The 23,808-nt window shown below is 45.0% G+C and overlaps 1 protein-coding gene and 1 pseudogene across 2 annotated transcripts; one reads left to right on the top strand and one right to left on the bottom strand.

The window, feature by feature from the left end:
- Positions 1–1,581: 1,581 nt before the first annotated feature.
- LOC144125839 (protein lin-10-like) lies at positions 1,582–23,624 on the bottom strand. Of its 2 annotated transcripts, XM_077659560.1 has the most exons (10): positions 23,405–23,624; positions 21,735–22,737; positions 19,321–19,361; positions 18,152–18,228; positions 18,022–18,064; positions 14,567–14,709; positions 11,151–11,237; positions 4,954–5,157; positions 3,445–4,062; positions 1,582–2,981 (listed from the first exon to the last, which is right to left on the bottom strand). In XM_077659560.1, the coding sequence occupies exons 2-10, from the start codon at positions 22,712–22,714 to the stop codon at positions 2,910–2,912; spliced, it is 2,265 nt and encodes a 754-aa protein (XP_077515686.1). In that variant the 5' UTR covers positions 22,715–22,737; positions 23,405–23,624; the 3' UTR covers positions 1,582–2,909. The 2 variants fall into 2 exon arrangements, with proteins under 2 accessions (XP_077515686.1, XP_077515687.1); XM_077659561.1 differs by lacking the exons at positions 18,022–18,064; positions 18,152–18,228 and having other exon boundaries at positions 23,405–23,610.
- Positions 8,853–9,869, top strand: LOC144125840 (uncharacterized; annotated as a pseudogene).
- Positions 23,625–23,808: the final 184 nt, after the last annotated feature.

The following is a 23,808-nucleotide window of genomic DNA, read 5'->3' as shown; positions in this document are numbered from 1 at the left end:
AATTTCGTTCTTACAGATCACTGCATCTTGCTCAGAATTTATCAAAATGTAGCTGAATAGTTGCTCTTTCATGCAATATAAAAATTACTAAAATAAGCACGGTTGTACAAAAAAAGTTCTTAATTTTTTTACTTGATATAAAAAAAACTGCAAAAAAGAGAACATGCAAACCATACCAAGGCAAACAACAAAAAATTTGAAATATACAAAGTGCTGTCAGAATTGTCCACTATAAAATCCAGAAGTATTACACTTTCAGCTGCAAGTTGTTGTTTGCCTCACAAAATGGCACAAGTCTTTTTGGTTGTTGTGTCGGTTTTCAATAAAAGTTTTTCAATTCAGCCACCATAGCACTTGGTGCCATAGCACAGCCTGCAATTTCTTAGTTTCCCCCGTTTTTGGGGCTTGTGACGAAAATTTGTGGGAGGTGCAGGAGAAATATGGCTTAGTTCGACAGGGTCAAAGTCAAAAACCTGCTCTAGAAGGAAGCAAGTCTTACTGGGAACTTTGAGCCAATTCAGGGATGTATCGATGAGCTTCACGATTGACTCGAAAAAGGATGAAGCTGTTGACACAAGCAATGCCAATACATTGGAAGAATAACTGTTTCCACCAACGCATGCACTACTTCAAAACAACGTTATAAGTAGGTAACGAGCTGGTCCAACTTATTCACACCCAATGTGCCAGCATTGTAGTCTTCGGTAAGGAGTAGCTTCGGTATTATCTTGCAGCAATATTTTGTTGTGTGCGTACTCATTCAGCATCGACGTTGTATGGCCTGTGGGCATGGTAAGGAAAGCATTGACTGCAGTGTTACACTTGTACGCCGGCATTACGAAAGAGACGTGGAGAGAAGATTGTAAAACTGTGGGGTTCGACGTCCCGAAGCAACATATGTGCTACGAGGGATGCCATAGTGCATAGTGGACAGCTCCGGATTGATTTAGACCACCTGGGGCTCTCTGATGTGAGCAGACATCCCACATCGCGCAGGTGCCTTAATTTTGCCTGCATCGAAACATAGCCACTGCCAAGTGTGCACTCACACTGCAGAAGTTAAAAAAAAAAAAAAGCCTAGAAAAGGCTGCAGCTGCTCTTTGCTCTTATATGTACACAACTTTGGGTTGCTTCCGATAGCGTAGAACTGTCAATAAAGCTTAACCTCAGGAAAGGTCTTTGTGGCAGCAGCACCACCTTGAGAAATATGAACAGGCATGTGGTGTGGCTTATACTCTGAAGTGATGGATTTTCCACCTGCTGTTGATCTTGCACTTCCCTGCAAAAGAATAACCCTCTCATCCTATTTGCCACACAGTGAAGACTTTCTTAGCTGCATAATGCAGGAAGTAGATGTTATCTTTAACTTTTGCTCAATTCACAAAGACCCACATTACATATGTACTTCCTGATGTGGCATGCACACAAACTGCACCATTTAGTTCACAGAGATGTGAATGAATATGAAGGGTTAAGCCATGACCAATATCCATTATCAGCAGGATAGCATGGCACTCAAAATAAAAAAAGCATGATGAATGAATGAAAGCCATCCAAGCACAAAGCGCACTAAAAGGCAGATTTAGACAGCACGAGCATTTCTTTATTGTTGACGAGAGATTCCATTTTATGAGAAGAAATGTCTCGCAAGTCTTTGTGGGCTGCAAATAGACAAAAACCTCTGTTACTCTTTATATTCACAGCCCATGATGCCAAGCTCTTAGGAACTATGACTGACTTGACAAAAATGTATAGGGCTGTAGACTTTGTCTCCACCTATAAATAAAATTGATTTCCATAATTTCTCCACAAAAGTACACACATTCCAGTGCTCTGTCCTCCATTTTGACATACACCGACTTCTCAGTCCACACAGCAGACACACGCTGTACCTAGCTCTTAAATCAACACACATTTCATTTCATGCGAGAATTTTTTTCAGCAGACACAATCCCTGGAAGAATCATGCAGAAGTTGCATAAACCACTCTCCTGACGCATCCAAGGCTTAGCAGATGAGTTGGTTGCTAAACAACATGATGATGCCATGGCACAATGCAACTTGCTTGGTAGAAAAAAAAAGAAGAAAGAGGGTCAGTTCAAGAGGTTTGAGCTCTTGCAGAGCCAACCCAATCAAAAGAGCATTTTCCATCAGTTCAACGGCTGGCATCCGCAGCATGTAGACTACAATGGTCACTGCATATGCAATGCCAGACCACTGCAACCTGCACAGCTTTGCCGAGACATCTTCCTCTTGAGAGTCCTTCACAGGCTTGATGACACCTAGCTCCCAAGGCCTTTCTATGCGTTAAGTACAGTTACCACACCATCTGATACTTTTTCATAAAAGGAGACTTTTCAGTGCCTTTGCTGCGATCCTGTGAGGTACCCTTGGCACTTCTTGTGTGGTCCCATCAGGCAAGTGGTACCCTACCGAGACCATGTGCATCATTTCCACCAGCATGTGATAAGGTAGCTTGCACCCCCCCCCCCCCCCCCCCCCCCCCCCCAAAACTCATTCTCAACACATCTTGCTGGCTCATCAGTGTCCACACGGAGCTCAGACTTGGTGGGGAAGAAACATTTGTGCCTGAGTGAAGTAATGGCAGCATCTTGACCACACCCCAAGTGGTGTCGTCACAAAGCTACGGTGCAGAAGCCCAAGCAAGGCTGTGCCAAACTGCCTGCACCATGTCACATAATGGCGGTTCTTTGCAAGAGTACAGGAAGTCCACAGCAAAATGAAGTGGTGCTCTCTTCTGGCAGTCCACTATTTTCAGCCCAAAACTTCATACATTGTGCGGAGGCATGCCAAAACATGCCAAACTTCTTCCAGTAAAGAGAAATACCATGACTAGATGAGGGACTATAACAGACAAGCACATGGCCACTGCATCCTCACAACACCGTTCAGATGTACATTGGGGTTTCTTGACCAGTCAACAACCTGAACATGGATGTGGGCATCGTCTTCATGTGAATCTGCAAAGAGACAACAAGAAGCCCCCACATATTGCACGCATTTTACCCAAAAAATGCTAACGTTCTTCATACAATGGCTTCGTGCGCATATAACTGATAGGTGCCTCCCCAAAGGAAATGCTAAAACTAATAGTTGACATAATGTTGAGTTGAAACACATCTGCAACAGCTTATAAACTTACAGAAATGCAAAGCCCAACTTTGCCAATATAGAAAGGAATCAAAGTAATCTCGCATTAATTTCACACCAACTTTGTTGAGATGAAATAATGTGTCATGCAAAACTGCTAGACAAAAAAAAGACTGATGAAGGTTCCACACAATCAAATTTGTATGCCAATTGTGCTTTGCTCAGAGTAAATGGACAAACATGCAGACAGGTAACACTGCAAGGTGCCAATAAAACTCAGCATGCAAGATTTATGCAGCAGTTTTGTGAATGTATTTCACCCACTTTACCTACCTCTCCAACTGATGTGGCCAGCAGGTTCACAATTTTCTCATGAGGCACAGCCACAACACTCTGTCCATTAATCTCAATGATGCGATGTCCCACCCTGACACCACCACGCTCTGCAATACCACCGCGAAGGAGGCTGCAGATGACGCCATTCTGCACACTGAAGCCCAGCTGGTACTTGGTGTCGGGACGCTTGATTTTGACTTCCACGACCGGCGCACAGGGCACGACTGTGAGCTTCACAACACTCTGGTGCTTGGTGTTCTTGACATATGCCTGGCAGGTGGACAGGGGCAGGCCCACAAGGCTGACACCATTGATGGCGATGATCTGGTCACCTATGTTCAGCTGCGAGCAGCGGGCAGCTGGGCCATTGTGTGCCATGTTGGCCACGACCACGGTGGGCAGCATAGAGCCCCAGCCACTCTCAACAATCACCATGCCCAGGATCTCACCCTTGTGCTTGGGCACAACCACCTCTTTCTGGCGCTCTTTTTTGGCAAACATTTCCAGCTCATTTCCAAAGATTTCCTGCGAGTTGAGCACCTCCTGGTAGTCCATCTCTTTGACAAAGGATGAGTCCTCAATGCCATTTGCTTTGAGAAACTCCATATATGCCACCTGCAGTAAATCAAACAACCATCACACAGCAGCCCCCTCTATGTCTCGTGAAAGATAAAGACTGAGTGTCAAGGCCACCTTTTCTGAGTACTATACAAACCAGAACAAAATGTGAGCAACACATTATTCCCGCCCCGACTAAAAAAGCATGCAAATTACTCGGACAATGACTGACAACGGTCAGAAGAATAGCAGGCATTCTTAGCCCAATCTTCCTGAGAGCTAGAAACTTAGAATAGTACGGCTATTCAACTTCAGCAAAATCGCTCACCATAACGCAAACGTTCATGTAAAAAGATAGTTTGTAGGCATTTATATGCAACCTTTTACATGTAATGACTATTCAGGAGCTAAGTGAAGCTGAACGGCTACTTACGGAAAGTAATTACTACTGCAGCAGTTGCATGAGCCTGCTTGCTTCTAAACGTTATGCCTAATTAGACAATGCACAATCAATTAATAATAGATTTTTGTGTGCCAAACCTGGACTGTGGTCTTCCGAGGTACACCCTAATGCAAGACTCCAAATTAATTTTGACTACCTGAAGTCCTTTAACACGCACCAAAACCGCACTACACCAGCATTTTCACATTTTGCGTCCATAGAAATGTGGCTGCTATGGATGGGTTCAGAATTGTGACAATGCCCTTGATTATAGAAGTCAATGCATGCATTGTGACTCATCTAAAGGTAAACATTGCATAACATCCGATGTCTGATGTAGCACATGAAAAGAGGACAAAGAAGATTATGCCAACCCAAGGCAATTTGAGTATGCAAAAATAAGCAATGCTATGGATTCCACTGGAATGCCACATCCTGATGCAACTCATATGTGTGAGTGGACATGTTCAGTTAGCGGCAAAACTCATGTCAAAGCAGTTCCTGACCTGGAAGGCTTGGCCAATGGACTGCGCAATGAACTGGGCCTCTTCCGACTCAAATACGTGGCAGACCATCTTTGGAGTGCGTCGCAGCTTACTCCCGCCTCCTGCATCATCCTCCAGAGTTCGCCTCCGTGCCATCAGCACCACCAGGTCCCCGATGTCCGCAATGTAGGAGATGCTCCGCAGTGCATGGTCCATCATGATCTCCTGCATGTCACAGCACCTGCTCCCAAAAGCTGCTTCCAACAACATTTAATGTCCTCCCTCTCTTTCCAGCCATTAACTACCACAGTACAAAGCCGAAAAGTAAGTTTTCATATGGTAGTGCCCCTCCAGAAAGATCACAAGACTTCTAATAGGAGCAAACTTCAGAAAGTAAACTTCGTTCAACACAGCAGATGAGTCTCCCGTTTATGCAATCCCTGGACAGAGTAAGTGCAAAAAGGAAGTGACAAAACAATCACGAGATCATGACGCGATAGCACACTGAGAGAAATAAACAAGGTGATGCATAAAACAAATGCAGCACACTGATAGGTCATCACTGCAAACTGCCGCTTTAGAAGATGAGAACATTACTATATAAAGCACATACTATGTTTTGGATGGTGCTGCCACCAGCAGCAAATTAACATACCACTTTCTTTTCAAGTCCAACAGTCAGACTCGCACATTTGTAAATTCTCTGATACCGCAACATTGCATTTGTGGCAAGACAATATAAAGCTACGAAGTTAGCACTACTCAGTAGCCACTTTGTCCAAATAGCACAACCATAACAGAAAAAGGTACCTGTAACTATACTTTGCAATGTGAAGTTTTAAAAAAGGTTTGTAGAATTAAGAAAACCCCATGTAACGTTAAAAGCATTATTAACAACGTCAAAGTGCAAGGTTATCAATGTTCATAGTATGATCACCACCGGTGCTATTGGTGAACGGCTAAGCACTAAGTCACGCCCATTGATCATTTCACATTATGGGCTGCTACAAGCTTTTACCAGAGTCCCTCAATACTGTTACTGGTCATGAAACTTCGCCGTCACGCTATGGGAGAGCTTTGTGCGCTGCCAGCAACGGCTGCAGTGCGGCACTGCGTGTTGCGGAGGGGCATTGCGGAGGCGACCGAAGGCGGCAGCTTGCTGTCAGTGCGAAGTAGCGTGGCATGCGAGCTCGCAGTTTTCGGCTTTTCCCTGTGCTATGTCTCATGAAAATGTGCCCTGGGTGTGCCTGAAAGTCAGGTCAGGATGCCGCATACTTGTTGCGTACCTGGATGCCGCTCCGGGTACAGGGGAAATGAAAAAAAAGCGTCGATGTTCTGCCTGCCCAGTGACAGCGACCGGCGTGAAAAATGGAAGCGCGCCATACCACGCCAAGAAACTTCTGGCTTCAGTTTCGACTCCCCGCATGTGCGTGTCTGTGAAAAGCACTTCAATGCGAGTGACATTGTGCGTGAAGATCGATGGAGAGTTGATGGCGTGGTTGTGACGTCGCAGCGCGATGTGCCAAAACTTTCGCTGGATGCCGTGCCGAGAATTTTTGAAGGCCTCCCTGCGTATTTGTCAAATCCGAAAAAGCGCAAAACTCACTCGCCTCGACAGCCCAAGGTTACCAAGCATCGCCGGGAACCATCAGCTGATCTGTAGAGGTCCGGCGCTGCAGTGACGATGTGCTCGAGTTCGATGGGGGCATATGCAACGGAGACTGGCGCAGGTAATCGCAGTAGACATGCGTGTGCCTTGTTGCTTGCGTTCTGACTGCATGTACGGCGCATGGGTTATCTATGAGTGAAATTTTCGCTTCTTTCTTTTACGTAGGCGCTGAGGTGAATGGAAGCGGGCGTGCAGACGCTGCCTGTCAAACGGAGGGAGCTGTATGTAGCTTCTCGCAGCTCAAAAAATTGAAGGCACATATCCGTTGCTTGGAGCAACGACTTCAGTGCTGCCAACTGAAGCTCGCCAGGGTGACAGCTCAAGAGGCGAAACACCGAAAAACTGAACAAAATTTGCACAAGCTGTCAAAGTGTAAAAAGTTAATTTTTCATCAGTGTTTAATGAAAGTGAACGTGAAGTCGCCGAATGCGTGCGGTAAGCTTCAAATAGATAGGCACATTGCTCAGCGTTTTATTTATTGAGATTTGCACATTTTTCCCGATTCGCTACGAAAAAAAAAAAAATCTTTGCCAACAGGTACAAGCAGGAATGGCTTCATGACTGCATGCTGCTGAAGATAAAATCGACATCGGTGTACACATTTCTTCATGAAAATGGGTTTCTTCCCCTGCCACATCCTCGCACGTTGTACACTTATTTGAAGAATCTAAAAGCAGAGTTTGAATTTGACAATAATTTGTTTCATATTTTGAGGGAAAAGCTCCAAGGTCTGCCTGAAAGGGACCGCCGAGGTGTGCTTTTATTAATTAAGGTTTAATATGGTAACTAATTTGCATTTCCTGACACTTAACTCTGTTTATTTTCTTCACTTTCAGGAGTTTTGATGTTTGATGAAATGAGCGTGAGGAAGAGTGTTCACCTACGAGAAAGTGACATGAGGCTTCTGGGTAAAGTTGATTTCGGTGAATACACCACGGCATCTGATCACTTCAAGGATGGCGATCACGTTTTGGTGTTTCTGTTTCGGCCATTCCTGGGCGGTTGGTCACAGACCGTAGGAGTGTTCTGTGCGTCTGGTGCTGCTTCAGGCACCGTCCTTGCAAAACTCTTATTGGAGTGTATTGTTCACCTTTGTAACGCTGGAGTGGTCATAATGCAGTCACTTGTGACAATACCGCATCTAATAGGTCAGCTTTGAGCTCACTAGGTAAATATTTTACTGTATAACACGTATTAGTGGTATTAGATTTGCGAATTGTACGCCACACATACCATGGCAATTTTCTTTAGGTGTCAGTGGAGAAATGAATGGACTGCAGACCTCTTTTCAACATCCATGTGATCCCGAGAGCACCATTTATGCTGTGATTGATCCGCCACACATATTTAAGTGCATACGGAACAATCTGGTGAAAGTTGGAAAATTTTTGGTAAGCTCTTATTGGCATTTAAAAAAGGGTAAAGGTTTATTGATGCATTTACTTCTCTTTTTGAAGAGCTGCCTGGTGACAAAGAAGTCTGTCATTTTTACTACTCGGCCTTGCTGGAATATGAGGAGCAGCAGTCCGGGCTACGTGCTGTCCCAAAACTCACAAAACCTCATATGTTTCCAAATCCATTTCAGAAAATGAGCATGAAGCTTGCAGTGCAGGTATGCTTACGTGCTGATTACTGGATGCTTTCATTTGTATTTAATGAGCTTATAGTATATTTCTTACTTTTCAGTTGCTCAGTGAAAGTACAGCTTTCAGCCATGGAATTCTACAACAAACAAGAGAACTGCAGGAAGCTTCATGGATCCACCGAAACTGCTGATTTCACAAGGCGCATGAACAATTTATTTGACTGCCTGAACACTTAACGCACAGAGCAGGTTCTGTTCAAAGAAAGTGAACATATTGCAGTGAGTGGTATAGTTAGGGTTCTTTGCTATTAGTAATAGGCTACATTTAGAAAAAAATTTGTGCATTATGCAAAGAAAAAAACTTTTTGTTTTCAGACTCTGAAAGACAACAGTGCATGGCTCGATGCTTGGTCTGCTTATATCAAATCTTTGCCAAAACAGCAACAAATTTTCTTCCTCAGCAAGCCAACTTGTGCGGCTCTCAGAATAACATTGCATAGCACCGTGTCCCTTATAGAACGTCTCCTCACTGCTGGCCTCCATTACGTTCTAGTAGGAAATATTGGACAGGACCCCTTAGGGGTAAGCCAGAAAGGTCTGCCTGGCAGAAAACGTAATGTCCTATTTAGATTGCCTGTTGTGCTCGCTGCCACATTCTTATAGCTATTAGAAAGTTAATGCTGATAAAGTGTCTTGTGACGAATGAATGCATGTTTATGTCCTCTTTTTCTAGCGCTTTTTTGGCATAGCTAAACATGTGGCCGGAGATGGAGGTCAACCAACTGTCCAGCAGTTCTTGTTTATCTATCATATGCTGAGTGTCAACAACTTGGTACGGGCCCTGAAAAGAGCGTCAGTCGAAGGTGAAGCACCAAAGTTGCTCCTCAAGTTGCAAGATATTGACTGCAAGAAAGCGCCTTCTCCAACTCATGTAAGTTACCAATTTTGCTTCGTGACAAGCTTGTATGCAATTTTCATAGCATATAAGCAACAGTACTGCAAGTTTTGTATTTTTCAGGTCGACACACTGGCTGTGCTCGTCGATGATATTCTTTTAGAGCCTGCTGACTGCATGGAAGGCACCAGTGGCACAATGCAGCTCATGTCACCCAAGGAGTGCATTCTAGATCATCTTGCTGGCTACGTGGTCAAGTAGTTTGCAACGATGGCTTGCTCGTGCTGTGTCCAAACCTTAAAAAACTCAACTCTGAAGCCAAATGATTTGACAGCAATAAGATCAAAAGGCTATCTACAGGTGCCTTCAGACCGCTTGCTTGGCCTTTTAAAAGTAGTAGAAGGCTATGGTGCAGGAGTTCACAGTAGAGAAAATTGCATGCCCTAATCTCTACATGAATATTATTGAAAGCATATTGCATGACAATAGAATTCCCTCTGCTAGTGTGGGCTGTCCATCACATTTTATGGCAACCACTGCAGAAGTTGTTCATTTCTTTCTGAGATGCCGGCTGCATTTCTTCATCAGAGAAAAAAACAAGAAGTCCAGGGAATCATCGCGCCGGTCCTGTCCAGCAAGTGGAGGGAAGAAGTTGTGCTAAACGTTGTTAAACGGTTCTGAGTTATGTAGCTCTGTCATGCCTCTGCAAAATAAAAAGATTGGTGTGATTTTTTGCTTTAAAAGTTGTCCTGTTCTCATGAATAAAACTACTGCCTACACTTTCTTCATCTTTGACGTTGGAAACGGTTCTGACTTAGTTTACCTTATTAATGATGGTCTCGGCCATGAAGAACTACTTGATTGTATTGATAAATTATCAATATCAGTTGCAATAAAAACCACAATAAAAGCAGAATTAAAACTACAAATACTGTATGAGCAACCTTATAGGCAGATGTGGAATGAAGGCGTTGGGAGTAAAAAAACAACCAAAAAGGAAGAAATCCACATAAAACAGCACTCGGTCTTAATTACTTAATCTGGAATTTGCATCATTGCTTCATTCATACTGATTGTAGTTATGAAGAAAATAAATTAAATAAAAGGAAAAATAAATGTTTACAAGTAAGCATCTACATAGGAAATAGCGAGGCGTGGTCGCGAGTTATGACCATTGCGCTTTATGGGAGGCATTAAGGCCGGTCCCAGTCTTTAAAGTGCCGTGGATCGGCTATTGAAATTTGCACTAAATGCGTTAGGAAAAAACATGTTTTATCAACACTGCATGCTGCATAGCAGAAATAACATGCTATTATTGTCATCGAAATTCTCGTTCTAAAGCTAGATTTAATATTATGTCCTCTTCATCATCGTTTACCCAAATTTCCTTCAAGTAGTGCGAGCACTGCCACCAGACATATACCTAGCTCCACGCGAGCAGGCATAGCCAGGGGCGCCTGCACCCATTGCCGGTGCGTGCATGCGCGCTGCGCCTCGCACCTTGAACGGCAAACGAACGCGGCAGCCCCGCTCCATCGGACCGCAGGTGATCCATCTCTGTCTCTTAAATACTAGCCAGCATATACCATGCTGGCGCCTGTCCTATTTGTTTTTGAAATAGGGACTCGCATTTCGCGAGCGATTCCCGCTGGCTTGCTGCGCAATCGGTTGCGTGCAAGTTTGCGAGTGTTACCGGGTTCGCCGGCCGCCAGTGCGCAGAAAAAGTTTTATTTTTGTCTGTGCCTTCATCTGCCCGGACACACATCCTTCTCACAGTAGTATCACTCCGGAGATGCATTCGCATTTTTCAGTTCCGTCGCAGGCCGCAGAGCGCCAGCACCGGATTCACTCCAATGCCCCCCAATGGCGAGGGCGCCCCTAACGGCCACTCTTGTCCCTATATCAAACTTTCGGGGGAGTTTCATGACCAGTAAAAGTATTGAGGGACTCTGCTTTTACTAACCAGCAAGTCATGACCTATATGCTTCGGTGTCAATTGTGCCTGAGTTAATTACAAAGACAAATTTTACCAATCAGCTACATGAATATAGCTGTAGTGGAAACATTACCTTGAGGTCAGTGTTGAGCACCATGATTTTCTCAGTGGAGATGAAAAGATCCACTTCAGTACTGGGCTGCGCTTCTCCTTCGGGCGCCTGCACAAAAAGACCGAAGCAACATTTTTCCAATATTATCGCATCTATTGCAAGCATCCATCGTCAATATCCACACACACAGTTGAACTAGCCAAGTTGCTTTGCTCTCTGCATTGCACAATACCTGTGAGAGGTGTGTACATATATTGCCCTCGCCTAATGTCAGCCAGAAACTGCAAACGTTTATATAAAGTGTTAAAAACAAAGAGGAAACAGCAAAGAGAGAACTAATAGATAGGTATGCAGTTATCACGCATGCAAAATTAAAATAAGTATAGAAACCTAACGTTTATGTGCGTGTTTCCTTGTTTGTAATGATGCGTAAGGCATTATTATTAGGGATGTGCAAATATTCAAAATTTCGAATAAAAATCGAATATGTTTGATATTCGATTCGTATTCGTATTCGAAAATCGATAGTCGTGAATTTCCGAATATTCGGAAATTCCCGAATACTCGCCAGCGATCGTATACTGCGCATACTTTCATAAATTTGACTGTGGCAAAACCACAATATCTGGTCAAATTAGCTGATAATCGAGCTAAAAATTCAAGGAAAACAATACAGGGTTCCTATCCCCTTCCTTCTCTGCCGTTTATCACGCGGACCCACCGCATCCCGACGCCGCAAGGCTTCACCTCGTGAGAATTTCCCCAAGTGGGCTTTCCCACATATCACCCGTGCTACGAACAAGATAGCCGACGCTCCACTTCGAACAATCGCAGCGCGAAATCGCGCTTTTTTTTTTTAATCCTTCGGTAATATGTTACATATTTAATGCCCACATCCGAAGAATGCGTCCTGTCGCCTTCAACGCTCTCCGAGCGTGACTTCCGCCATCCCGTTTTGTAAACTACGCTATGCGGGAAAGCCTACTTGCGGAATGCCGCGGGAGCCTCCTGAAGGGGCGTATCGAGTAGTCACAATAGGGCAAGCGATCCTGTCAAAATCTCGCCTATTGCATGGTGCATTGTAACGTGCACACCTCTTTAGCGGGCGTAACGGCAGGCGTGGCAACAATCGGAAGGCCTCTGTTGCTAGGGCAAAAAAATTGCCTGGCTGCGTAGTTTCGGTTTCTGAGCTTCACCGCTGCCCCGCGGCAACTTCAAATGTCGGCCCGCGCATTCGCCGATAGTCCAATCCCAGCTCCGCGCCGCTTATTTCTTTTTCCTTTTTAGAAACCGCCTCGCCGCTCCGACGCCAGTGTGTGTTCCCCGGCCCCTTGCTTGCATTTGTGTTGTTTTTCCAGCACTCCCAAACAGGTGGCCTGTCACGGGCTTACAGGTGTTAACGTGATGGAGTCGCCTCGTAAGGCCTTACTGCATCTTCAGCATTTTCGGCAGCATTTTTTTTTTTTCGGGGGGGCGCAGGCAATTTTATTAACAGAAGCCTTCAGATGAACCGGGCATTTCTTCCGGTCCCTTGAACTCCGAATGAATGAGGTTTAATAGTCGACATGTTATTTTTTTGTTGGCAGCCTTGTCATTTTAGGGATATTGTTTTCTATGACGTCATTATAGTTTGGGCACTGTTATGCTGTCTAATCAAGTAGTATACATTTCTGTGCACATTAAATTTTTTTATATGGTACTGAGGCAGTCTAGTTTTGTTTATTTTAGTTGCAAAGACCATACACTATTTTAAAAAAAAATAAGTGCAACAATGTTTGCTTGCTTATCGTTTTCTGAAATTTTTTTTGTACTGAACAGATATTCGATATTGCTACGCTCCTAACTAGTCTAGTGGCGCCATACAGCGGCTAAACTGCATTTCCTGGCAGTTGGCAAGCCTTGAGGCATCTCGGGGCTAGATGCTTCGTCTTCTTCATCTCTCGTTCTGCCTGCTGCCTTGCGCGTTCCGTCTTGCGCGTCTAATTAAAGCAAGTAAACCAGCCCTGCTTACATCAACCGTTTCTCAGTGACAATATTCAAAGCCATTTTTTCTTCATATTCGTATTAGATTCGTATTAGAAAATTTCAATATTCGCACACCCCTAATTATTATGCATGGATTACCATTTGGCATTTCCTGTGACCGCTAAATAATTTATAATCTTATTTCTTTCTCGTGGTGTTTCGGTCTCGGTTTCAACAGCTGAACGATGACTGTGACGTCAAAGTGTGGTTATATGTCATGTGAGGCATGGAAAAACGTCTACATAATCGCTGCTTCATCGATTTAATTCATTACAATGCTGAAGCCAGCATTCCTCGAGAGCAGGAATGACAACGAATATAGAAGAAGAGATTATATTGCAGTTTTTTCATACCTCATGTGACCTATAACCACACTTAGACGTCACAGCCATCGTTCGGCTGTTGAAACCGAAACCGAAACAGCATGACAGAAAAATTTGATTAAAGTTCATTTATCAGTCGTAGGCGAATACCACATGGTGATTCATGCCTAGTAGTGTCTTCCACATCAATGTAGAGAAGAAAACATGCCACCAAAATTAGGTGTCTGTACTCCTTTAAGGACAGAGAAAGCAGGTATAAAGAGTTTTCTTTACTCTCAGCACTCACCAGAGACTTTAGTTCCATGAAGCAGCCGTGAAAGAAAAGAAGATGCCAAAATTTACAGCTGCCAAGCAAAGCTAAGAAACAGACATTTTTAAGTTCTGCTCATACTGCGATGTTGGCTGAACTTCACCTCCCCCTTTCATATTCTTGTGCCATACAATGACATAATACAATTATTTTGACAGGTTTCAATGCATATAGATGCCATAAATAGAGTGCAGCCTTGTAGCTACAGGTTCCACTTAAAGCAGCCAACTCAAGTTTACAAAGCTAGCAGGGAATATAGATTGAAGAAAAAAACCTGACACATTCTGCCAGTGAGCCCCAACCTTCAACCACCTTATGTTGCACACTGTGCTGCAGCAACTGAGCTATTATACGGCTGTCTTCCATTCTATTTTCGAACCCATTTACGTTTATTAGGTGCGGCCTAATGTTTAGAGTGCTCATCAGTGCCACACCCAACCATAGCGCCACATGCTGAATTTACTTTTATACCACAAGTGGAACTTTAAACTCAGTCGAATTTGTGCAACAAATTCCTTTAAATACTTTGCCCATTTTTTTTCCACCTGCACGGTAACATTTGCATTAATAAAAGGCATTGCCATAATGAGATTGTTCACAGCATGTCATTTACTTACCAGTAAACACAATTTAGCACCCAAAATAAAGTCCCTACAGAAGCTACCGCATGTGAAAGCATGGCACGCTACAAGTATCTGCACAAGGGGTGTCGGGTTACAACAAGAGCCATCAGCTATGCACTAAAGGTAAGTGCAACAAACGACAGGTTGTAAGCAGACCTTGATGCGTGACACAGCCTCCTCTGCCTGGATCATGCGGGTGGCCTTGGTGGGCTGCCCCTCACACACAAGCTGCGTCGACCCCAGGTAGCGGGCTCGGAAAAGCACCCCTTCAATCAGCACTGCCGGTTCATGCACCAGTACTGCAAAAGCAGCAGAGGGGCGAGGTACCCTTTGCCATCAGGCACACACATCAGTGCAGGTTACCGAAAGAGAGCAATCGGTTCGATAAAAGGACCCAATCGGCTTTTGAGCTTTCATCATGACCTTTCATATATTTGCTTCGATGAGTCCCTCTCTTTGGTACTTAAAGGTTAGAATCATTGCAATGTACAAAAAGAATACATTCCATGAATGATCGCACCCGGCTGACCACAAAACATGCCTACAGAACAAAGCCTAACTCATGACAAACAGGCATCCACATTGCAAACCTTCTGAATGTTACAAGCGGTGCAGTCTACCGCACTTAGCTGCACACAATGTCATGCTACTTTAAGCTTCTGGATGTCATGATATCAAAATGCTGCTTCTTAAACTTGGCCACTAGTACTTCTTTAAAGGGAACAGGGTGGACTGCGTGTGGAAGGGAAAAATACAGATAAAGAAAGAGCACCTTGCGATGCACATACTATTCTTTTTCTGTCATTAATATTATTTTTTACCGTATCTTGATCAAAACAATACAGCATGCCTAAGTTAATGGGAAACAGAAGAGCGTAAATTTTGCAATCTATATTTTTTCACAATTAATATGTTTTTTACTTTCCTGCCACGATTATGTTGTAACACTGTCCCCCCCACTGTAATGCCAAATAGGCACTGTGGGTAATATGATAAATAAATAAATAAATAAATAAATAAATAAATAAATAAATAAATAAATAAATGGAGCTAACAAAAACAGGATTATTCAAGTACGCTGGCCGCAGAATATGCATAGTATGAAAGGTGGCACGCCAAGACCTCAGGAGCCTGGTTAGAAATCCTTTGCACACTCTCTTTTGTCAGGTGTGGTGAAAATGGCAATGAGGGATACAACACAGAGACAAACGTGTTCCTTCAGCCCACACTCCTTGCTCTCTTGCACGTTGATAACCAAGGCAACAAAAGGACGAAGAAAACAATCACAATCAGGTGTCGCATGGCCATGGAACGCTATTGTATCTTGGTTGGGTTCAAGTTAGGAAAAAAGCGACCAAAAGGATAGTGGGCTTGTGAAGGGAAAATGAAAGGCAAACAAGGCGGTACATGCATCTGTGATAAAAGAAAAAGGGAGGCGAAGGGGATTCATAGAAAACAAACCACGTAACAATGCAACAGTGAGAGATGTATAATGGCTGCAGACACGAGCTTGCAGAATGCATCGAGGCACTTGATAACTCATAGTTGCCACGTGTCAGCAACGCTGTCCTAGCGTAACATGCATCTGTTCTGTACTATTGGGGACAAGAGTATTCAGGACGCATGGAAGCAATCTAGGCACACAGGTGCTGTATGTGCCAGTGATCGCCCCATTTTCCTACTATGCATTAAACAGTGCAAGTCTCACTTTAAACTCCACAATTTTGGTGTCAGCCAACAGCTAATAACAAATATATCAGGCTTTGGTTGCCACTTATGCATTCTGGAGACTTATGTCCACAAAAGCACATACACAAAACTGCTTTCATGTTGCTCACAAAGTGCACCCTATTAGCTGTTTCACATTTTATTTCCCTTTGCAGCAGTGCACTTTTCACATTACTAAAGTTAGTTCCCTGCCATCCTGAAAATGCCAACAGTAACAAATAAATGTTAACAAACAGGCGTCACTGGCAAAACAGTATGACCATCATCCAGTGGGCGAGTGACCTCCACGCAAAAAAGAAAAAAAAAATACTGAGAAACCTATAAACAGCTAATGGAGAGGTTTAGCATTCCAAGACTGACAAACCAAACTAAGTTGTAAGCCAGAGCTAGTAGAATGTTCAGCCAGCTGAACCAGGAATAAAGGCGACGAGCCACAGAGACTGCCTGGCAGGTTTGTGCAGACAGTGCGAGTGGTGAGCTTCGGATCGCGGTGACAGCAAGTGCCAACATTTGTTGGGCCTGAGACAATATTTATATACAAGAAGTAATTCCTCCACAGTACCTAAATGCTCAGTAAGAAGTAATTTCAAGTGCATTGCCACTAAGAGATGTCATCAATTAACTTGACAATACACCACTGCAACAACCAGGGCATAACGAAAGACTGCACGTGTCCCGAAGTAATCCAAATTTAGCAACAGTTCTCAAAAAGTGCGAAAGAACAAAAGTAATGGGCAGAATCAACCTAAAAATCTTGCATGCTAAAGATTCCAGGCTTCTTTCACAAGACCATGCTGTTTAAGACCAAGCACACATCGCAATTTTCAACCACATCATGCAGCATATGTAAAATCACAAGTATTTCTCTCACATTCTCACCCAATAGCTCACTGCTATTACTTGACCTCATGGGGAAAGTCACTAAGATGTGATCTGACAAAAGTTTATATCAGCTTCTGAGAACCTGTGCGAAAGCTAGACACAGCTGTGTTGCATGCAGCAAAACAAAGTTGATTTTGCTGCTTTTTTTTTTTTCACCCTGCGATGCAAAGGCGAGGAAGGGTTAGAAAGGAGAAAAAGTGTCAAGTGCACTCAGAGAACTCACCAAAACGGGTGACAGTGTTGGTGATCCAGGCACAGAGAGAGCAGTGAGTGAGTGAAGGCAAGAAAAGCAGATGAAGACAGTGCAGAGGTAATGGAATGCAAGAGGCCTCATGAGACATCAAACTGTTGCAGAGCTGCCAGCTCTGCTACTCTGCAAAGAACATCCACTTTGGTTTGCATTACGGAACCCCCTCAGCGGTGCCCATAATAGCAGTGCCAAAACAAAACTGATCAAGAAATTATCTGGTTAGGGCGCTCGACTACTGATCCGGAGTACCCGGGTTCGAACCCGACCGCGGCGGCTGCGTTTTTATGGAGGAAAAACGCTAAGGCGCCCGTGTGCTGTGCGATGTCAGTGCACGTTAAAGATCCCCAGGTGGTCGAAATTATTCCGGAGCCCTCCACTACGGCACCTATTTCTCTCTTTCTTCTTTCACTCCCTCCTTTATCCCTTCCCTTGCGGCGCGGTTCAGGTGTCCAACGATATATGAGACAGATACTGAGCCATTTCCTTCCCCCCCCCCCCCAAAAAACCAATTATTATCAAGAAATTATCCCAGATAACACAATCTGTACTTCAGCACTAGTTGCACCAACAGAACGATACCCCGTTCTTAAATGTATATCCTGTACCTGGGAACTCAGTTGGCTCCTAACACGAGCACTCATTCAAAGGTGTGCAGGAGAGGCCAGCATGATGACCCCGTTTAGTGCTGGCTTTGTCTGCAGACCCCCTTTCAACAGCACTGAATGACCAAAGAATGAGCAGTACCACTTACCTTCCTTTGAGGTGTTTTTCTTTTTCCCCACAGAATTCTGGGCCTGTGAGAACCACAAGGGACACAAGCAATGCACAAGGGCAAGCAAAAGGAAAAAGAAAGAGCAAGAAGTGCCCGCAACGCAGATTACCTTGTCATCGAAGAAGCCTCGGTCATCTGACCGCTGTGCTCCCAGAAGTCGGTCAGTTTCCTGATCAGTGTCACAATCTAGGACAGGAGCATGCATGGGCGGTCAGGTTAGTGCACAGCAACCCACACATAGTAAAAACTCATGCCATAATACTTCTTTTTGCTGTGTTTCGTGAGCAGTCACGCTTTATTAGAAATAAGCCAATAAGAAGACGAACCTATCGAACAATGTGTTCTAGAGGCTCACCGTCAATTTTCAGCATAGCATTTTTTTACAGAACTAGAAACTGCCAAACATTTGGGAATTAACAGTAACTAAAAAGTTCTAGCTGAACTGTTAGTTCAGCAATGCACAGCATTGCAGACATCACATGTTTGGACCTTCATTATACTGCATGGAGCAATCAACTGTACTGTTTTTTGTTTGCAGATATCCGTGTGCAGACGATCATAGCAAAGGGGGTAACCAAGATGTGAAAAAATTGAATAACCAATGCAGGGAGCTCGTGAACATAAACAAAGACTGGCGGAATACGAATGAGAAAAAAAAAAATCGGCTGTACCTCCTAGTAGGACTATTTATTTATTTATACGAAATACCCCCAAAAGGACTTCACGAGTGAGGGGGGATAAAGACAGTAGATCAATTTGACATTCATTCTTTGCTGCTCTGAACACCCCCCCTTCCCCCGAGTGATATTAGCAGCTATTCTACCTCACCAGCTTCAGTCAATACAACTTGCCCGTCTTCAACCTCACTGGGTTGTCCTCAGTTCCATGCCTCAATGAATCAACTAAGTAGAAATTGTTCTACCCAGACTGCCTGCCCTTTTCACATGATAATGCCTGTATACACTGCACTGCATTTTGAAAGTGCTGAGCTTTCAATGCATGTGGATTAGAAAATGGGGCTGTCAATTAAAGCAAGACAAGGAGGAGCTTGGAAAATGTGCACTTGCACTAGCAAGATCGAGGAAAGAACAAGAGACAGGAGCACTGGCTTCAGCTTTTATTGGTCCAGAAGATCACCAAAACACTACTTCTAGAGACATTCTTCTCCCCCCCCCTCCCCCCTCCCCACACCAAAGAAAAAAAATGTTAGCAATCTAAGCTGCATTCTTCAAGAAATGTTCAAGCAGGCCATGCAAGATCAAAAAGTAAGGAACTTACCATCATCTGGAGCTTGATCCTCTCTGGTGGACTGTGAAAGCCTGCGAAGAATTATAAAAAATGCTTCATTAACGACTTTTTCTTGTGCTAATGCTATGCTTATCAAGTTGCACAATTCCCGTCCACAGAATCGGCTCAAGACTATATATCACAGTCTCTTATCTTTGAAAACAATTTTAAGAATTTTTACTTTCAGGATAATTTTGGGAATTTTAAGTATTGTATTTCTCCATCACTGTAAATACTCAGCATATTCAAAACCTTCGCTGTGTATATGCTGATGTAATCATGAGCTGAATTTTCTTTCACTGGGCTTTGTTTTTACCACATCAATGCTTATGCTCCACCATTATTTGTAAAAGCTGGTTTGGAGGTATGATTTCAGTGTTGTTCTATGAGACATTTTCCTGTGCTTTAACCAAACCATTCCTCAATTTTTGTAAATCTATGTATGTAAAGATGAAAAACAGTCTTAAATGTATTCTGCAGTAGAGTTCAAAAAAATGTCCGAAATCAGTTATATACTTCTGAACAAACCCACATATTCATTGATTTATTTATTTCAAATATCTTACAGGCCCGTAGCGTGTTGTGTAAGGGGGACACCAAATTTCAAACATTTTCTAGCAGAATAAGCAGAACGGAATGAAAATAAAAATGCAGTACACAGCAAAATTACATGAACACATGACAAAGAACACAGTAATAAACCTAACGACAGGAAAATAAGAAAAAGAAAGACACAATACATATTAAAGCAAAACAACAAAATAGCATAAAATGTGCGTAGCTAATGCTATCATTAAGCTTTTGTTATATTAAGTAGTAGCTAACCATCCTATCCCATGCCATCTTGGCTCAAATGCTAAAAAGCTAATCAAGGCTGCCACGGTGGCTCGGCGGTTATGGTGCTCAGCTGCCGACTTGAAAGACGTGCGCTCAATACCGGCCGTGGCAGTCACATTTCAGTGGAGGAGAAATGCTAGAGGGCCATGTACTATGCGATGTCGGCACAAGGTGGTCGAAATTATCTGCAGTCCTCTACTACAGTGTCCCTCATAGCCTGAGTCTCTATGGAACGTTATACCCCATAAAACCAAACGAAAGTGCCAAATCATGTTTATATGGACACCACATGCTGTACAGTAAAATTTGAAGTAGTCTCTGAGGAACTAGTGGTTACTGAATTAGACGTTGACTGTCATATTTAGTATGTGTCACAAAGATATGTGACTGCATCAGTAGCAAAAGGATAGCGTCGCAGATGTCTAGTGCGGCAAGCCTTAGCTTGAAAGGCAGTGCTATTCCAAATGCTCATGTATGAAAACAGTTTGGGATTGAAAGTTTGAAAAGCAATGATGCAGGAACAAGGAAAAGAAAGTTATGCTGTCATGATCATAACAGACCCAAGACCACACACATCTCCTGCGAGCAACCAAAAAGCCTAGTGTCACTTAGGAGCAAGTTAGCAATGTCAGCAGATGCAATAAAACAGTGATTTCTCGAGCAAATGGCAACACTGCCTGCTTGTGGTCATTCCTATGAACTCTGCCTCATTACATTAGCACTTAAGAGCTAAAAACAATGCCCACTTTGCATGAAGGAAAAAGAAAGCCATGTTAGTAGTGGCATGGCCTCTATTTTTCTTTGCCAGCAAGTGTTAAATAAAATGCACAGCAAGGAGCAAACACAGTCAATACTATAAAAAAGACATTTCTACCCACATAAATTTTTCACTTTGAGCCAAAGCTAAGGCAGTCTCAGATACATTCAATAAATCAAAGTTTTGAGAGGAAAACTGCATGCAAGCAGCTGCTGAGAGAGAGGTCGAAGTAAGAATAATCTTTCTTTGTTTCTTAGACAGCTGAAGTGAGCTGGGTCATTTTTCTTATGGAAAGCTGAAAAAAGTAAGCAGCTTACGCAGGTTGGGAATACTGGTTAGTACTGCTGAACACAAGATTGCAGGACTACTCTGAAATGAGGCCCAATGGCAGCTTCCCCTGTCACTCCTTGTACAAGATTATCTGAATGCACAGCCAATGCATATGACCACAGACATTAGTATATCCATATGCACAACCTCCACATGGTTGAACGAGCAGTAAATGTGCTGGCTTAGAGATCAATGATGGACACTGATGTCCGTCATCCCCTTTCAATTCAGCTAAAAACAGGCCAAAAATGTATGGGGTTAAATTCCGTGAGCAGGCATTAGCAGATGCCGTTATCTGTTACAACTGCGGACGTTTCCAGTAACAAGGTGTGATCGCACAGCTTGTGCAACATGAGTGTAACACAAACATAGCTGAGCCACACAATTAAGACATGAAATAAAATGTCCATATAGTACAGGAAAAAAGTTAGTTTAGCAATCATCTTCCCATAGTGAATGATGAACTGGGCACAGCCAGTACCTGGGCACCCAGACAGGCGGCGCATCGCCCCTTTCAGCTGGGCCGCAGCTTTTCAGTGCAAGGCGCTTGCTGTGTTGGATGGCCTGTTGGATCTCGCGGATGGCGTCCGAGACTACATCGTCCGACGAAGGCGGTGGTCCTCCGGTGACGGATCCCTCCGTGTCTGACAGGTGGCCGCTAGAGAGGCCGTCCTCAAGCACGGGCATGGCGAGCGGCGCATCAGCCGACCCAGCTAGCGACATGGCCTCGCTGGCCGACTCGCAGTCCGTCCCGTCAGGCGAAAGCGTCAGGTTCCTCGTCTGCTCGTCCATTTGCTCGCCGGTCTCGGTGCTGCTGTTGCTCCGCGGCCGCGGGCTAAGCCTGCGGGGACTGCCTCCTCCCGCGCTTCCTGGATCGGGACTCACGGCGGCAGGCGTACTGCCGCCAATGCGCGGGCTGGGGGGCCGAGGGCTCGGTGGGGTGCGCGGACTCGGCGTGGCCCCCGCCAATCGCTGCCCGACATACGAGCTTCCACACACCGTGCTTTCGTCAGTTTCCTGGGCGTCGGCGGCCACGCGCTGCGGGTAGCCCGGCCGCGGTCCATAGCGCCGCGGTGAGCCTTCATACTGAGCGATAGGTACGTTACCAATGAGCCGTGCCGGAGCGGTACGCTCGTCAATGTCATCGTACACTTCGGCACCGCAGACAGGGGCCTCGTACACGAGCGGCTCGTCCTCCCACGCCTCGGCAGCATCGCGCTGGCGCCGCTTGGGCCGGCTTCGGCTTTTGCAGAAGATCTCCCGACCGCCGGCTATCTCGATACGCGACGGCGTGTCGTAGGCGCTCACCACGGAACCGTCCTCCATCGGGTGGTGGTTGTTGTTCAGGCTATCCGCCTCATCGTCGTCGTCTTGGGAGTGGCCGTCGTGACGACCTCGGCACTTGGGGAAGAGCCGCGCCACTTCGTCCGTGTCGCTGCTCGCTTCGCTCGACGGATGCATGCTGCCGACGGCTCCTCAGCCTCCTGCGCCAGCGGAGACAGCTCAGAACGCCGATTGCATAACTGAAACAGCGGTGCCGGCAAGCAGCGCGAGAAGCCTGGAGCGAACACTTCGGAGTCGCGCAGTTATCCGGGACAGAATGATCGAAAAAACAAACACACCTAGGCGCGCACGCCTACGCCTGCCATGGGCTCGAAATGCTGAGCAGCAACACGGGGCAAGGGAAGGAGAGTTACACGCAACGAATCGCGAGGCAAGCCAGAAAGGCACAGGGCCGAGCTGACCCAACCCCACGCTGGTAGCGTTGAACCCTGGCTACATCGGCTCAGAATCGATCGGCGTAAGCAGATGATTCACGCTCGAGAGGACACCACACCTTAGCGTATGCTACCGATGCCGTGTGCCTCGACTGAAATGTGCACGCATCACAAAAAAAGGCGTTCACGCTACCAGATAAGTAGTTTTTTTAGAGTTTGCACACATTTGTGGGCGCTCGGCGAGCGGAGTAACCGGTGGATGTAGTACAGCTTCGAGAATTAACGCACCAGCTCATTTTCGGCCGATCCAAAGCAGTTTACCCCAAGGATGTTTAGAGGAAAAAGGCCACAGCTGTTAATGCGAGCCGCGTAGGCGCACAGCACTATGAAACATCCGCAAGAACGTAAAACTGCACGACAGCGTTAGGCTTACCCAGCACCGAGGTAGACAGCCCCTGAAAGCAGGGCTATGGCGGAAGGCATGGATACACGCGAGCGATCAAACTTGGTTCCGCGGCCTTGCCGATACTTCACAACGGATGCCAGGATCTAGCCCCGGACATTGTTCGTCCCCGAGCGAACATACACGGGCTTCTACCGTATGAACCCATAACCGCACGGCGCTGGATGCGCACCCTCGCACACAGCGCCCCACCAGTCACGTGGCGGACGACGCATGAGCCTTTTTGTCTCGGTTTTCCTTCACACCGTTCTTAACCCACCCCAATTCAATTTTGCAATGGCATTTGCAATCCTGCGTGCAGGTACTCAAACATTGCCGCACGAGTGAATGAGTTGTCACCGGCAGCAGGTCTGCAGCTCGGTAGTTTCCAAAAA

The sequence above is a fragment of the Amblyomma americanum genome, chromosome 3 (genome assembly GCF_052857255.1).
Source record: "Amblyomma americanum isolate KBUSLIRL-KWMA chromosome 3, ASM5285725v1, whole genome shotgun sequence".
Taxonomy (NCBI): domain Eukaryota; kingdom Metazoa; phylum Arthropoda; class Arachnida; order Ixodida; family Ixodidae; genus Amblyomma; species Amblyomma americanum.
This window is presented reverse-complemented; position numbering and strand designations above follow the sequence as displayed.